The 15,597-nt window shown below is 29.3% G+C and overlaps 2 protein-coding genes across 3 annotated transcripts in view; one reads left to right on the top strand and one right to left on the bottom strand.

The window, feature by feature from the left end:
- Sh (Potassium voltage-gated channel protein Shaker) overlaps positions 1-15,597 on the bottom strand; it is a 566,859-nt gene that overhangs the window by 7,314 nt on the left and 543,948 nt on the right. The gene's annotated exons all lie outside the window — the stretch shown is intronic.
- LOC140449952 (very long chain fatty acid elongase 7-like) overlaps positions 1-15,597 on the top strand; it is a 64,561-nt gene that overhangs the window by 19,633 nt on the left and 29,331 nt on the right. For both annotated transcript variants that reach the window (XM_072543371.1, XM_072543375.1), the window contains exon 2: positions 7,251-7,455. In XM_072543371.1, the coding sequence (XP_072399472.1) occupies positions 7,398-7,455 (58 nt within the window). In that variant the 5' untranslated portion in view covers positions 7,251-7,397. The remainder of the gene's footprint in view (positions 1-7,250; positions 7,456-15,597) is intronic.

The raw sequence follows: 15,597 nt of genomic DNA, 5'->3' as shown, positions 1-15,597 counted from the left end.
AGTAAAAACAAAAGATTACTTCGTTTCTTACATCTTTTAGATGTACTCGGTTTTTTGTATAATAATTATTGTAAGGCCCCACTTGGTTTCTAAGCATATAGTCTATATCGCTGTCGTCTTCAGCTAGAATGGCTTGGTCGTCAGAAAAGTGTATCTTGTACAATCTCTCGTCTTCGATTGAAATGCAGATATTGCAGCATTTTCTTTTCCATACTGAGAGCGTCTCATTATACGAAAATAAAAAAAAATTACAAGGTCTATTTGATATAACAGAGTTCATTATATTTCCAGAAAAACGAAAGATCTAATAACAGTGTTAAATACTATCATAAGATCGGCCGTATTACAAAACTCTTACAAATCAAAATTAATATAAATCCTGTGATATTAAATTTATAATACATCATAAATAAACAGATATTGACAATACTTTATTGCGGTGTCATATAGACATCAGTCAGCAAAATGTTTACGAATTTTTCTTAAAGAACTACATACAAAGTGATTTCAAGAGAAATATTTTGCGAAAGAAATGGAACTATAGATTATGATCGAGTCGTTGAGACACAATTTAGTGTTAAAAGAATTAAAAGGTAATAAAATCTTTTCTTAATGTATTTTTGCAATTTTTTTAAATTTATAATTAATCTGACACTGGGAGAAATGTAAAGAAAGCAAAATAAACGTAGCTAATACAAGACAAACCCAACATTGACATATAAATTTATAGATATAAGTAATGTATAAACAGATATATACCGGACAATATCGATATAAGGCAAATTATCGTAAAATTTTCTTAACTTAAGTAGTAACTGGCTCACCTGATTTAGATGATAAGATTATCATTAGAGGAAGTTGATAATACTTCCGTATGAAATTTTGTTCGTGTACTATACTGCGCGGCATAAGTTAGGGATATTTCTTATATAATGATAATGGTACTTCATTCTGCATCAATTATTTGTAAGTAAAAAATTCAAAATTATTATAGTTTTTAAAATACATGAAAATGTAAGACCTTATAGAGAGAATTAGACCAAAAAAACATTCTAAATATCGACAAAGCACCTGTACATCCATTTAAAAATGACTATTATTCTCTCAAACAGGATAAATAAATATAATTGTTTAAAAGTTACTTGACCGATTACTTCATCAAAAATTCACATTATGAAATGTGGTTTAGTTGTTTTTATTGTTTTTTTTTAATTATAAACAATTGAAAAACTTGCTTACTTTCGGGTTTTATTTGCAATAACTTTTTGTTTATAAATATTTTTGATTTAGAAAACCTCATGTTAAAGAGTCAGTATTTTCAAGAAAGTCGTTTGTTGATCGTTTTTATCTAGAATGACGCAGTCAAAGTTTCAATAGCCACGAGATAATTCGCCTTTCTATGGACTACCTAAGCTCTGACGTCACAATGGGCAGAGATTTTAAAAATCTTTCCAAACATTTCTAATTTGTGGTAAATGGAGGTGTTTTTGGTTGTTTGTAAAGGAATAAATAAGGTTTTGATTTTGAACATTTATTCTATGCGATTGGTATTATTTGTTGTTCAGATTTTAATGTTATGTTATGGTTTGTTTAAAACTTTAATTATTTTTTACTGTATTTTAAGTCTTTTTTTGTTGTTTTCATTGAGCTTTTTACAAAATATTCAGGAAATTATTGAATTTATTTACGAAGTCAAAAAATATTTAAATTAGTGCTTTAATCTTTTTTAAGTGCTAGTGATTTTATCCCCTTAAAGAATAAATATATTCGTTCTCTTGTAGTTTAAATACTAAATGTAGTTTTGTTGTCATTACTAAAAAATTCAGTAATCCTGGATATCTTCAACACATGTTTACTAGCCATTATATGCACAGATATAAAAAATAAAGTTAAAAACTATTACATTCCAAAAACGTTTTTTTAAATGCTCATTATGATAATTCGATAAAAATGGAAACAGGTACAAAAACAATTTTTTTTAATTTAAATTCAACTAAATTACAACTAATGATTTAATTCATAATGTACTTTAAAGTAACCAAATTATGCATAACAATTTTTTTAAATTAAATGTTTGAAATGCCAGCCATCGGTTCCTGCCATGACTTTCTGAAGTAAATACTTAAAAAAGCAAAAATAAGTAAAAATAATAATAGACACAAAAAGTTATCTCATAAACACTGAAACTTTTTGTCAAATATTAATTCAAGCAAGTGATAGTGGCATTGTCATCAGTGGTGATTTTGTGAATTGTCATCAGTTAATTTAATTGTAATTTTTACTTTTGAATACTAAATTATGGCTCACCTAAATGAAACACAACGCATAGAAATATTAATTCTTAGCGGATGGGAAGAAAAAAAAAAAAAAGAACACAGAACGAGGTATGCAATTTATTCAACGCAAAATATCCAGACAGACCCGTCAGCCAATCAACAGTAAGTAAAATAGTCAGAAACTTTGGAGAAACTGGGCACGTTAAACATATTCCAAACGCTGGGCGTCCTAAAATTGAAGAAAATGTGAAACTTGATATTTTATTAAATGTACATGACAATCATCACAGTAGTTCAACACAAATGGGTAAATATGCTGGAGTTTTCCACCGATCGGTATTACGTATTAAAAAAAAGAAAAATACCATCCCTACAAAAATCAACTACATCAGGAATTAAACGATGACGATCCCGATCGCCGGCTTCAATTTTTTGAAATTATGCAGGATTTATGTATCCGCAATCCACATTTCATCAATCAAATTTTTTTTTCCGATGAAGCCACATGTTTTATACATGGTACCGTGAATCGTCAAAATTGCAGATATTGGAGTCAAGAAAACTCGCATTGGATAACTGAGTCACACACGCAATATCCTCAGAAAGTAAATGTATGGGTAGGGATCATTAATGACAGAATCATTGGCCCTTTTTTTTAAGAAAATCTAACAGGAGAACATTATTTAACTTTTTCGAGAAATCAACTTATACCTGTCCTTGCTAACATGTATCCAAATGCCAATAATCCATATTTACCTAGTGAAAATATCTGGTTTCAACAAGATGGAGCCCCTTCGCATTACGCACGTGAATTACGTCAATTTTTAAATCATTGCTTTCCCAGGAGGTGGATCGGAAGACGTGGTTTTATAGAGTGGCCAGCAAGGTTGCCAGATCTAACACCTCTAGACTTTTTCCTGTGGGGTTACATAAAATCAAAAGTTTATGTCAATAGACCCCAAAACTTACAGGACTTGAAAGATAGAATTATGCATGAAATTAGTCTAATTACTCCAGAAGTCATCCGCAATGAATCTAAATCATCTATCCGAATAAACTTAGATTTTATACAAGTGTTAAATAAATAAACGTGGCGCAATTTTTGCTATTTTTATGATTCTTACGAGATCAATACAATATATCCCTTTCATTGACTGACCACTATGAAGTTTTGATAACTAGAGCCTAACCTTTAAAAGCTGTAGGATGAAAGTTTAGTTTTGCGTTTTAACAACAGTTGTACTCGGCAAAATACAAAAACTGCTTACGAAAGCTGCACTCTTTACCTTTAAAACGCATGTTTAGTTTTGTCGATACAACACTAGGATTCAAAGATATTTTTTCCGTCTAGCTGATACAAATTTTATTGAACATTGATTTCGCGCGCGTAACTGACATGCAAAACCGACGGTCGCTTTAAGCGTTGTTTCTAAGAGAACGGTTAATTCTACACAAAAAATGCTTATTCACATTTTTGTTTAAAATTATTTTAGCAAAATTTTTTATTTGAAACATTTTTGACGTTATACTTCTATACGCACGGTCGGTGTTGGAAATTTGCATGAGAGTGAATCTGTGAAACCATTACATATGTAAGATAATAAGTAAGAGAGAGACAGAAAATATGTTTTCTCTCTCTTCCTCTCTCGAGAATAAAAATGTTCCTTTTGTATATATATTTAATATTATATATTATATATATATATATATATATATATAATATTGTATATATATATATATATATATATATATATATATATATATATATATATATATATATATATATAATATTATATATGATATAATATGTATTAATATTATTATTTATGTGATATGTTTTGTATTATTTAAAATTAAACGTTTATAATTATTTCAGGCTTTTGTATTTCAAAATAATCACTGTTTTACTGAGAACTGTCAATTTTGAAATCCGTTAGTGTCAAGTCTAATTGGCAAATACTTTACGTGTTTGGTTCATACGATGGTGGTTGTGAGTTCGAATCCGAATTATGAATTTCCTTTTTTATTTTTGAAATATTTAAAAACCTCACATTAATCTTATTAAATATATGTAACATACGCAAAAAAACATAAATTTTAAAATAAAATGAAAATTTACAACATAATCCGAGTTGTTGGTTTTTTATTTTTATCTTCGTAAAGTAAGTTATGTATATTGGCAGCTTTAAATACTTATGAATATTACATTTTAATTTATATTGTATTATTATATTGAATTATGTTGCAGTGTATTTATTGTATTGTAATTTTTATATTAATAACAAAATAAACAATGAATTTTACTGCAGAGTATGTGTAATTTTTTTTGCATTCAACTCCTTTTATACATAATGGTTATATACAGCAAACGATGCACCATATACCTATATAATTAATTCTTTTTCTCTTTCTGCTCTCTCTTACCTATAGCATTACATATGTAATGCGTGTACAGATTGACTCCTATATAAATTTTTTACGGCGAACGCGTGTATAGAAGTATAACTTCTACCGGCAGTCCCACTGGACCGGCAGTCCCACTGGACTGCCACACCAGTTTTTTTTTCTACGGTGTACAGAGTCTTGGTAAATTGATTTTTCAACGTTTTCACCCCCCTCCGAGGGGGTTACACAACATGTTAAAACGCATTTGAAATATGCTTAAAAACCTTGGATTTAAACTTTTACACAACAAACGATCTAAAATATTTAAAAGTTTCTTTTTTCAATTACACTTGTACGTTTATCAGAAAAATAAAACTACTACAATAATCTACATCCAAAACAGTCTTCTTAAATGCATTTTCCGTGACGTGTTATCGTTTGTAATGTAAAACATTAAATTCTGCGTTTTTTATTTATGTTTCAATGTCTCTTATTTGTTACCACAATTCAAAATTTAAATTTGGTTTCATAGGTTTTAAAGATTGATCTCTAGAAATGAAAAGTTTACTACAGCTTGTGATCAATTTTATTGATTTCACGAAAATCTAAAAAAATGGCAAAAATTGCCTTTATAAAAACTGAGTTTATTCTCGACAAAATACAAAAACTGCATACGAAAGCTGCACTCTTTGCCTTTAAAACGCATGTTTAGTTTTATCGATAGGACACTTAGATGAAAAGATATCGAATTTTTACCGTCTAGCTGATACAAATTTTATTGAACATTGATTTCGCGCGCGTAACTGACATGCAAAATCGGTGGTCGCTTCAAGCGTTGTTTCTAAGAGAACGGTTAATCCTATACAAAAAATGCTTTTAAACGTTTTTGTTTAAAATTATCTCAGCTACATTTTTTATTTGAAGCATTTTTTTCTACGGTGTACATATTCTTGTTAAATCGATTTTTTCACGTTTTTACCCCCCTGCGAGGGGATTTTAGGGGGAAGTCCAGAGGTAAAAGTGATAAACTTTTTGCATCTTTTTTGGGCTCTTAAAATTAATATTCACTGAAAAATTCAGATTGTTCCTATGATTTTTAGGTGTCAACTCTCTGACGACTGGACTATAGTGGCGGTCCTTAATGTAATTAAATTCAGTTAATAAATATATTTATTGTTATTCCATTTTACTTTACTAACACTGATAACGTAATATTCAACACGTATATATCAATTGATAGCCATTCAAAGCCTAAAATTGACGTCTTTTAAAATATTTTTTTTCTATTTTACTATGGATTTACTATGGAGAAGTATATTATAATGAAAAAGACAGTCAAGATTTAATTTCACGTACAAAGCGTCTATGTATCTGTTTATACGTATTTCGCTTTAATAAAGCTTATCAGAACAGCTATTCATAGGCGTTCTCAACGTGAAAAATAAATCTTTCCTGGCTTAAGAAGCAACAATAAAATGGCTTCGAAACAGACGCAATAGCGACATCTGATATTAAATCCGTAAAATAGTTTCAAAACACAATTCAGACTTCTGCCTTAATCTGAGCCTTCTAAAAATTGCAAGGCATAGCAGACGTTGATAAAGATGTTAATAGAGACATGGGGAATCTAAAATTTGCATTCCACGACATGTCTCCTCAACTAAGCAGAAATCTTTAGCGAATTGGTTTCTTGTACTCGTACAGAGTAGATCCGAATAAAATGAAATAAAGTATATATATATATATATATATATATATATATATATATATATATATATATATATATATATATATATATATATATATATCAATCATATTGCGCACCTATTTTTGTTTGTCAACAAAAACAATATATGTTTTAAAATCTTGTAGTATATTATTAAAAACGAAGATTATAAAGTATATTGTAAAATAAAAACTAAAATAACTATTATTTTAGCTATTTAAAAAACAAAATATTTCGCGATTTGGTTCCAGTAGATATTAAAATCGTATACTTGTTCCAAAATATTAGATATGTATCCAAACGATACCTTACTAATGCTTTTTTTGTTCAAACAATATTGTAATTTCTTAAAAAATTTAAACTAAAATCGAAGCCAATAATTACATTATATAAAAATCACTGCTGTAAAGAAATCATAAAAAGGTTTTAATAGCTGTAGTTATATAAATCTTATTGACTTCTTCATATTACTGTATATAAATAATGGCTTTATTAAGATTTATTGCAATTAAATATAAGTTTTATTGCGCTTTTAGCAGTAAAACAACGATCTTTATATTGACCTACTATCCGACCACTGTGTGCTTCATAGTCGGATGGTAAAACGTCTAATTAATGTTCTTACAATTCGTCCAAATGATTTAACGGTAAACTAACTTTTTGGAACGCAGCATGTACATCCTTAAGACCGCGACTTTTGATTTATTCTCAAAAAGCAGAACGGTCGAGGTACATACGCTATCGATACATCCGTAGATTTATTGATAAGACGGCTTTATCGGTTAGATTTTAAATTTGGACCATTGTGCGGGGGTTTTGGTTTTGAGATTGTGGCCATGCACCTAAAACTGGTAATTTTTTAGATATGGATCAGTCGAGGAGCTCGTGAAATACTAGTCAAGAAAACTTTGTCCGATCAGGAAGAAAGTCGTAGTAGTAATAAAGAAACAAACAAAGAATAGTGAAAATATTGTCGACTTTTAAATACGTGTACAATAATTTAGAAAAAAATGGAAAACTCTACAAATATTTTTGACGAATTGCACAAAGTGATAAACGTACAAGAAGGTGAGTACTTTTTAAGTTTATAATCATTAACTCATTTGATAACTATAAAAAATGTAACCTCCTAATTGCTCAATTTTTAAATTCTTGAAACCTTGATTTATTTCGACAGTTTAAACAGTAATGCAGCTTTAATAATATTCGATTTATTGTCAGTTTTATTATCTCTCAACAAGCTCAAAGTTACCAAATTATAATTTATAATCCTTTCATTTACAAAATTAAGAACATGCTTCCCAACTTTAAAATAAAAATAAAACTACTAATTTTATTTGGAAAAAATCTCATATTGGTATAAAATATATTAAGCATGTTGATTCTATTGCTAAAGCCACAATAACATCTTCAGCTGAAATTTTACTAGATGAGAAAATTTGTGTTCCTGATGCTTTTCTTATCTCTAAAAGAAATGAAATACATCGTGGAGAATTTCTTGACAAACTTTTGTCGAACATTCATCAATATCATACGTTTCTATACCAAAGTCCAGATTCCAGGTGGTTTAAGAAATTTAATACTGCCCGTAAATATATTACCTTAATAAGATTTAGTCACGCTTGTTATCATGATCATCTTACAAAAATCAAAATCTACAATTCAGACTTATATAAAACATGTCAAGGAGATGTTAACCATATTTTTAAGTGTTTCAAATATTTTCAGCATTGAGGAACTCTTTTAAATAACTTGCGAACGCTGCAAATATTTGTTCCGTACCAAATTAACCTATTAGCTACTCTTGATAAAAGAGTGTATGATTGTATAAATAAATTTATACATAATGCAAACGTGTGTCTGTAGTCAATCTTAGCTAATCTCGTTAACCTTTTGTTTTTAACCCAATTGTTATTTACCTTCCTTTTCATGACCTATTTCTAGTCATGTTTTAAACAAATATCCTGATAAGCCCATGGACAAGAAGCACATATCCCTGTTTTTCCTGATTATTGTTTTATCTTGCTATTATTTTCTCTTTTTGTTTGATTCAGATATAGAGATTTTTATAAAGTTTTTCGACTTGAATCGATAGGTACACTTTTTGCACTATCAATTTATTAGTATAGATATACATTTTTTATTTTAGTATCTATTAATTATATTAAAATATTTATATTATTGATCATTCATTTATTTATTTCTTAATATGTATCAGGCTAAATAGCTATACCACAAAAAAAAACTATAAAAACTATTAATTAAAGGTGTCTGTTGTATTAAATAGTAATTTCTGTTCGTTTGCTTATATTGTTTAACTATTTACAGTTTGTGCGGCCTCATCCTTTGCTATTGTCTGTTTTGGGCGTTTAATTAGTTTTAAACCCTTACACTAGATATTTACTTTATTATGCGTTTTGCCTCAACGTCTCTTACAAGATCGTTCTTGGTCTTTCTCTCCTACTACTTCTAGCAAGTGGTATCAAGGATTCTTCGCATTAGTTCACCCATTACTCCTTCATATTGGCATATATTAGTGTTAAACCTTTATTTCCCCTAATAAATCATTAATATCCTTTCAATAAAATTCCCTTAATATAATGATAATATATTCGTTATTACAGTCATATTTTTCAGTATTTTCTTGATACTGAATGATACGTGAATATCCCCGTAGGCGATTTAACACTAATGACTCTAACTTAGGACTAAGCACAAAGCAATACAAATTCCAAATAAAATCTATTAGTCCCTCTTACACCTGTCTTATTTCATACTGAATGTGTATCAATCACTATGGTCACTTACTGAATATTTTCTTCTCACTCATCTCATTTTTCCTCAAAGCGCCCTTTTCATTGTAACCCATAAAAAGAAGATCTTTCATGTTAGTCAATATTTACTTCTCTTCATAGTTTTTATATACCTCCTCTCCACATGACCAATATCGTTTTTAGCCTAAAACGCGTGGTTTTCCTGATGTTTTCATATTTTTTTATTTTAAGGAGCTTTAAAAAATTTTAATGTTCTAAATGTATACTGAACCACATTGGATGTACTATATTGCACTCCAGGCTTCATAGACCCTGTTGATTGTGTTGATTCTTGTGACGTGTTTTTATTAAGAGGGATGAGTGAGATTTTTTGCCCATTTTTTTTTTTAAGCCAAGCTATAAGGATTGCATTGTTAGTTTTTACTCATATTTTTTAAGCTATTTCTATCGTTCCCTATAATTGTTGTGTTTTATATCTTTTTATAATATATAGTCCACACTGAAACACATAAAAAGTTGGATTTAGTTTCTACTTACCCTCCAGTCCACTTTTGGACTTGTGCCGTTTTAGATTTTAGGGGTAAAAGTTACCACTATTAGAAAAACATCGTATAATTGTGAATGAAAGCGGGTAATTGATTTAAATCATGTTTTAATGATGTTGGTAAATATCAGTTAACATAAAATAACATAATTTAAGATTTTACCACAGTTAACGCCTAAATCTCACCACCTAGATTATTTATAATTAAAACTTCAAATGGTCATTGAACACCTTGTTTCCACTGATTTTCATGGAAATTTGAATTTAGGTTATACTTACTATCCACTTCAAAATTGGACTTGTGTCCTTGGTTTTTATTTATTTTTGAGTGGTAAAAACGACCCCTATTAGAAAAAACCATATAATTGTAAATTCAAGCAATTTGGAATTATTTAATTATACAGTGACATTAAATTTTGATTTCTGTACTTTTTTAATTTTTTACCACATCATTTCTACCCTTATAAAAACAACCCCTTCCGAAATTCTACTAGTTGTAATGTTTTTTTTTTCATTGAAACTATAAATCCAATAATTTGTTTTAATCAAAATATTATGAATTTATTTTATTTCAACTTAAAAAACAACCCTTATTAGTTTGTAAGAATGGGTGAAAGTATGTCTGTGACTGTAGCACATTGTGTGTATCTTATAATGCTTCAGTATTCGCGTTCAGAGCTCCTAAAATATGTGACTGATTTTTTTACTCACAACTCGGTTAGCTTTTAAGTTATGAAGTACTTAAAAAACAATTTTGTAGGTTTTTTTAAAGGCAATAGCATCATTTAAATTAATTTAATTAAACCTTAATTTTTAAAAGTGTTGTAGTTAAAAGGGCTTGAATGAATCACTAATCACGAGTGTATACAAACTCTTCAAGATTTTCGCTAATACTTTTTAAGTTATTGGAAAAAAGGCACTTTTTTCAAAATTTCAAACATGTCTTTTATTTTAAAACTATATTTTGTTAAAAATAAGCACATTGAACCGGTTAAACTTACAAATTATATAAACAATACACGAATAAAGTAAATTGTAAAGCGGTAACAATTAAGTTTATTTGGGGTGCTTATTAGGGACCAACTTTATTGTGAGTGTAACTCGCTTAGTTTTAATTCTAGAGACTTAAAAAAAAACAAAAATTAAGATTGTTTTAAAAACATTCAAAAAGTTTTGATGAGTTTTCCCGGAAAATATTTTGGTTATTTCACGTTTACATGTTTTATTTGAAATTTAACAAATGAAAACCTACGTTTTATGAGCTACAACTTATGTTTCTATTGGGTCTTTTAATAATTAATTAAATTTAGTAATAAAAAATATTTACTTTTTGAGTTATTTGTGAAAAACGGTCTAAAAACGTGGTTTTTATTTTGAATAATGAATATTTTCACTCGCAAATAACTAAAAAAATTCTACAAAATGAAACTTGCTTAGAATTAGTTAATTTATTTATTTTTGGACTACTTTGAACGTACGTTCAAGTAAAAGCAATCCTGGGCTCAAGGCCAAAAGTGAAGTAGAGGGAAAGAGGAACTTAAATCCAATTTTTTAAGCAAATCTATTGTGACGAGTAAAATTACAGTCCAAAACGGTCATTTACTGGAGTAATATAGTTTTCGATTAATGGAAATATTAATATTTTTTATAACTTCTTTGATCACGATATACAGAACGCTGTTGTAGAAAATATTAAAAAGTGGTACTGTAAGGCAGTGCAGTAGACCAGCGCAAAGCTTCATATTATGTTTACTATATTTTTAAAATCTAAATAATATTTTTAAAATAAAATGAAGTAATCCTATTATTTATTTATTTTAAATATACGAGAAATTTTAATAAACACGTGGTGAACCTATAGATGATTCTAACAAACAAAAAAAAAACATATTTAAGAATTACATAAAACCTGTTAGTTAATATCCCTGTCATAGATTTTACCAAAAAAAAGTTTTCATGTTGTATAACGGACTCCCGTTGCCGTAAAAGTAAAGCTACGCAATACGCTATTTTGTAGCACTACTTCCATCACGCTGTGTCGTGACGCTACTTCTGTGACGCTCACAATAGCATTTTACTATAAAAAAGTAATACAACGTTAGTATGAAAGCTTCGATTTAAAAAATTGTAGTGTCGATTTAGTGAAGACAGAAAGGCAATTAAAAAAGGCTTTGTTATTAGAATTAAGTCAATCACTTAATCAAAAATAAATTTTTAAATAGAGAAGGGAAAAAATCATACAGAGTTGATAAAGTTAGTTCGAGAGTGTGAAAATTATATTTAAATTGTAAATTTGTTAAGTACATTTTTATGTAAAATCGTTTAAAATCTCAATGATTTTATTGTAATCATAACTTTAAAGGTGCCTATTGTTTTCACTTCAGCAATTATCCGTTCAACACCCACTTAATTATTATTATAATTTGAGATTGTTTATACGGTAGGCGTGTACCATAAATATTTAACAAATTTCCTAAAAGAGTATTTAAAAATATAATAAGACAGTTAAAATCAGTTTATTGATTATTTTATTTTCAAACTCAGACATGAAAAACGTATTTGTATAGCTATCAAACAAAGAAAAATCAAGAAAGAGCATTGCGATGACCTAACAGCCTTTGAACACTTTAAATACCTTGAAGTTATTATTAAAATGTTTTAATATCACACAGGGAAGTGGATCTTTACCACATGACAAGCTAATATCTACAGGGGTAAAAAATATTTCAATAAAGCACGAAGCAAGCAAATGTAATGATTAACGCATAATATAACTAATAAATCATGCTGAGATCTTCTTGCAAATAATTATTAATTAGAGTTTTGACTCTATTTAATAAATTAAAAAATAAAAACAGGAAGGAAGATTTAAGTACAGAAATATCTAAAGTATCAAAACAATAGCCATGCTTCGTTATAGTAAAGTTTTCTACCGCATTAAATAATAACAATTAATTGCAGTGCTAGAAGACATAAAACTGGATGGATGTATATGATATGGTAATTACTACCAACGTATATTCAAACCACATATTATATGATAGTACAAACAACTACAAGATCAATTACATAACTAGAAAATCAGGAGTTCGTCAGAAATACATGATGTCTCTCCCAAAACTTAATATATAAACTCAACACATTCCTTCAGAACCGTCTAGATGGTAGTAGAATAAATGGACTCGTCCTTAATTATATAAGGCAATGGTAAAGATAATGTAATATTAGTTTAGGAGGTAGAGCAATTAACAGAATTAATCGAAATAATATCAAAAGAAAGTAATCAGTTTAGGTTGGAAATTTATGCCTCGAAAACAAAAACTTCAGCATTCAATGGAACCCCCAAGAACAAATTAAACACCACAAATGTGGACAGCAACACCTTTTAGAATGTGCAAAGCTGCAGAGCATAAATTTATGATTATTGTTGTCTTAAGGCAGAGCCTATTTCTGAGCCATTAGGATACTTCTTGGACATCTCCATTGTATCACTCCGTATTATCCAGAATGGGCTTGAAATAAGCCTGCTTATATCTATAAGGTGTCCAGTAGAGCGGAGAGATCTTCTTCTCTTCTTCTTCAGCCAATTTGTATCCACTCCAGGACAAAGGCCTCCCCATGACTTCTCCACTCTTTTCTGTTTTGTGCTATTTGGTGCCAGTTTCTCCCCACTTTTTCTTTGATGTCGTCTAACCATCGCTTGTGTGGTCTTACTCTACTATGACTGTGCTTACGTGGTCTCCAATGTACAATGTATCTTGTCCATCTTTTGCTGTTTTGTCGTACTACGTGTCCTACCCATCTATATTTTAGTTTGCGCAATCCTTTCAATTGCATCTTTCACGTTCGTCATACTTTGTATGTCCTCATTTCGTATATGTTCTCTCAGAGAAACTCCCAACATAGCTCGTTTGATACCCTCTGTTTGTTCAAGCGGAGAGCTACACAGCCAATTTTACCACTCCAAAGAAATTACAAGTCACATAAAAATAACAAAATAACAAATTCGAAGAAAGAAGAGTATAAAAACAATAGCAACAATGGAACAAATTTGACCTACAACATAAACTTTACGAGAGATCAAATTGACAAAACAGTAAAAAGAACAGATAAACACTTTGGTTTGTTGGAGTCTAGATATTCCTTTTCTTGATTTCATATCTTTTTTGTTCCCGCTATTTCTTAAATTTTTTCTATAAAAAACTTTCATGGGCGTTTTTTGTCGGATAGATAAAATTTATTGAAGACTCTTGTTTTAAAAAACTGATATTTTATATCATTTAATGGATAACTGTGCTACTATACTAACTGTATAACTATAATGACTACAAGCTTAGACGTATATGAAGTGAACCAAAAACAATATAAAACACAACTGTTATAAATTAAATAACAATATTTAATACTTGTATCAACTGGTATAATAATTATAAAATAAACACAAAGAAAAAGTATTGTCTGGGCAAGTTAATTGTACGATCTATGAAAAATATTTATTTATCCAATAAAATCTCTTGTATACCTTTTTTCGGAAATTATATTATTAAGTGTGCTTTAAAAAAACATATGACGGTAGTTAAGTGAGTTAATTTAGTTACTTGTCAAAATGTTTCACAGAAAGTGTTTATCCTACATAGAGTTCCTTAAAATTCAAGTATTCCTCAATGATCTGTGAGAAATATAATTTCACATTTAAAAAAAAAATGGGAAATGTTGAAAGAAAAGTTAAAACTGGTCCTACTTCAAAGATTCGCGAACGAGATACTCCTAGTGGCACACTTACTTATTAAACAATATTGCCGAGCTTCTTCTCGAGAATAAGCTGTAAAATGATGCTGTTGGTAGACCAATCACACTTGTCTGGTTAAAAGACATTTATTTAAGTATATTAAAAAATGGGATATGGATTCTACAAGTTAAGTTTTTAAAAGCGACGGTTATTTCAGCGTCAATGGGACTCATTTATTTTGAGTAATGAATCTAAGCTTGTGATCTGTGTTGGTGGAACACCAAGTAGAGTTATTAGAATGCCATGGAAAGAATATCACAAAGATTGCCTTACAAGAAAGGTTAAGTTCCCAGTATCTCTGATGATCTCGGGCTGTATCTCCTCGAACTCGGAGAGTTGGACATCCCCTTTTTATTGATGGCACTATCAATTCTGTGAAGTACAAAAGTATTTTACAAGAAGAATTATTGCCTTTTATTATTGAAATTCAATTACCAGATGGGGAATTTATATTTTAACAAGAAGGCCCAGCTTCCCACACAGCGAAATCTGTAATATCATGGTTACAGACAATGGATATTTCCGTTTTAAAATAGCCTTTAAGCAGTCCTGATCTATCCTCTATCGAGTTCTTTAGCATGAGATGAAAAAAGTACTTTGAACTACAGTGCACAGATTCTAAATGTGCCGGTGGGAGATGGCTTCTATGCGCTGTATTATAGTCGATGTATGAAAGAAAGTTTTCAAAATAATGAAATAACAAATAATAATATAAAATTTGTTATTTCATTACTTCGAAAACTGTTTCTCTCATACACCAACTATAATACAACGCATAGAAGCCATCTCCTACCGGCATATTTAGAATCTGTGCACTGTACACTAGATCGCACAATTCCTAAATTAAATCGAAAAGTCCAGAAAATTTAAAAAATTGTCAACCAGATTACTGCCAAACAGTAGTAGGTACTATGCCAAAGAGAATCGATTCCGTTTTAAAACGTAAGGGTGACTTGTAAGGGTAACACTGACTAAATATTTGATCCAATTAATTTCCGCCTGAGATTACTTTTTCTTTTCGTTTTTTAAATAATTATTGTAGTTGATACAGGTATTAAATATTGTTGATAAATTGGCAAAACAACACAGTATTACATAATAAA

The sequence above is a fragment of the Diabrotica undecimpunctata genome, chromosome 1, assembly GCF_040954645.1.
Source record: "Diabrotica undecimpunctata isolate CICGRU chromosome 1, icDiaUnde3, whole genome shotgun sequence".
In the NCBI taxonomy this organism is placed as follows: domain Eukaryota; kingdom Metazoa; phylum Arthropoda; class Insecta; order Coleoptera; family Chrysomelidae; genus Diabrotica; species Diabrotica undecimpunctata.
The sequence above is the reverse complement of the archived record's forward strand: the minus strand, read 5'-3'. Positions and strand labels throughout refer to the sequence as shown.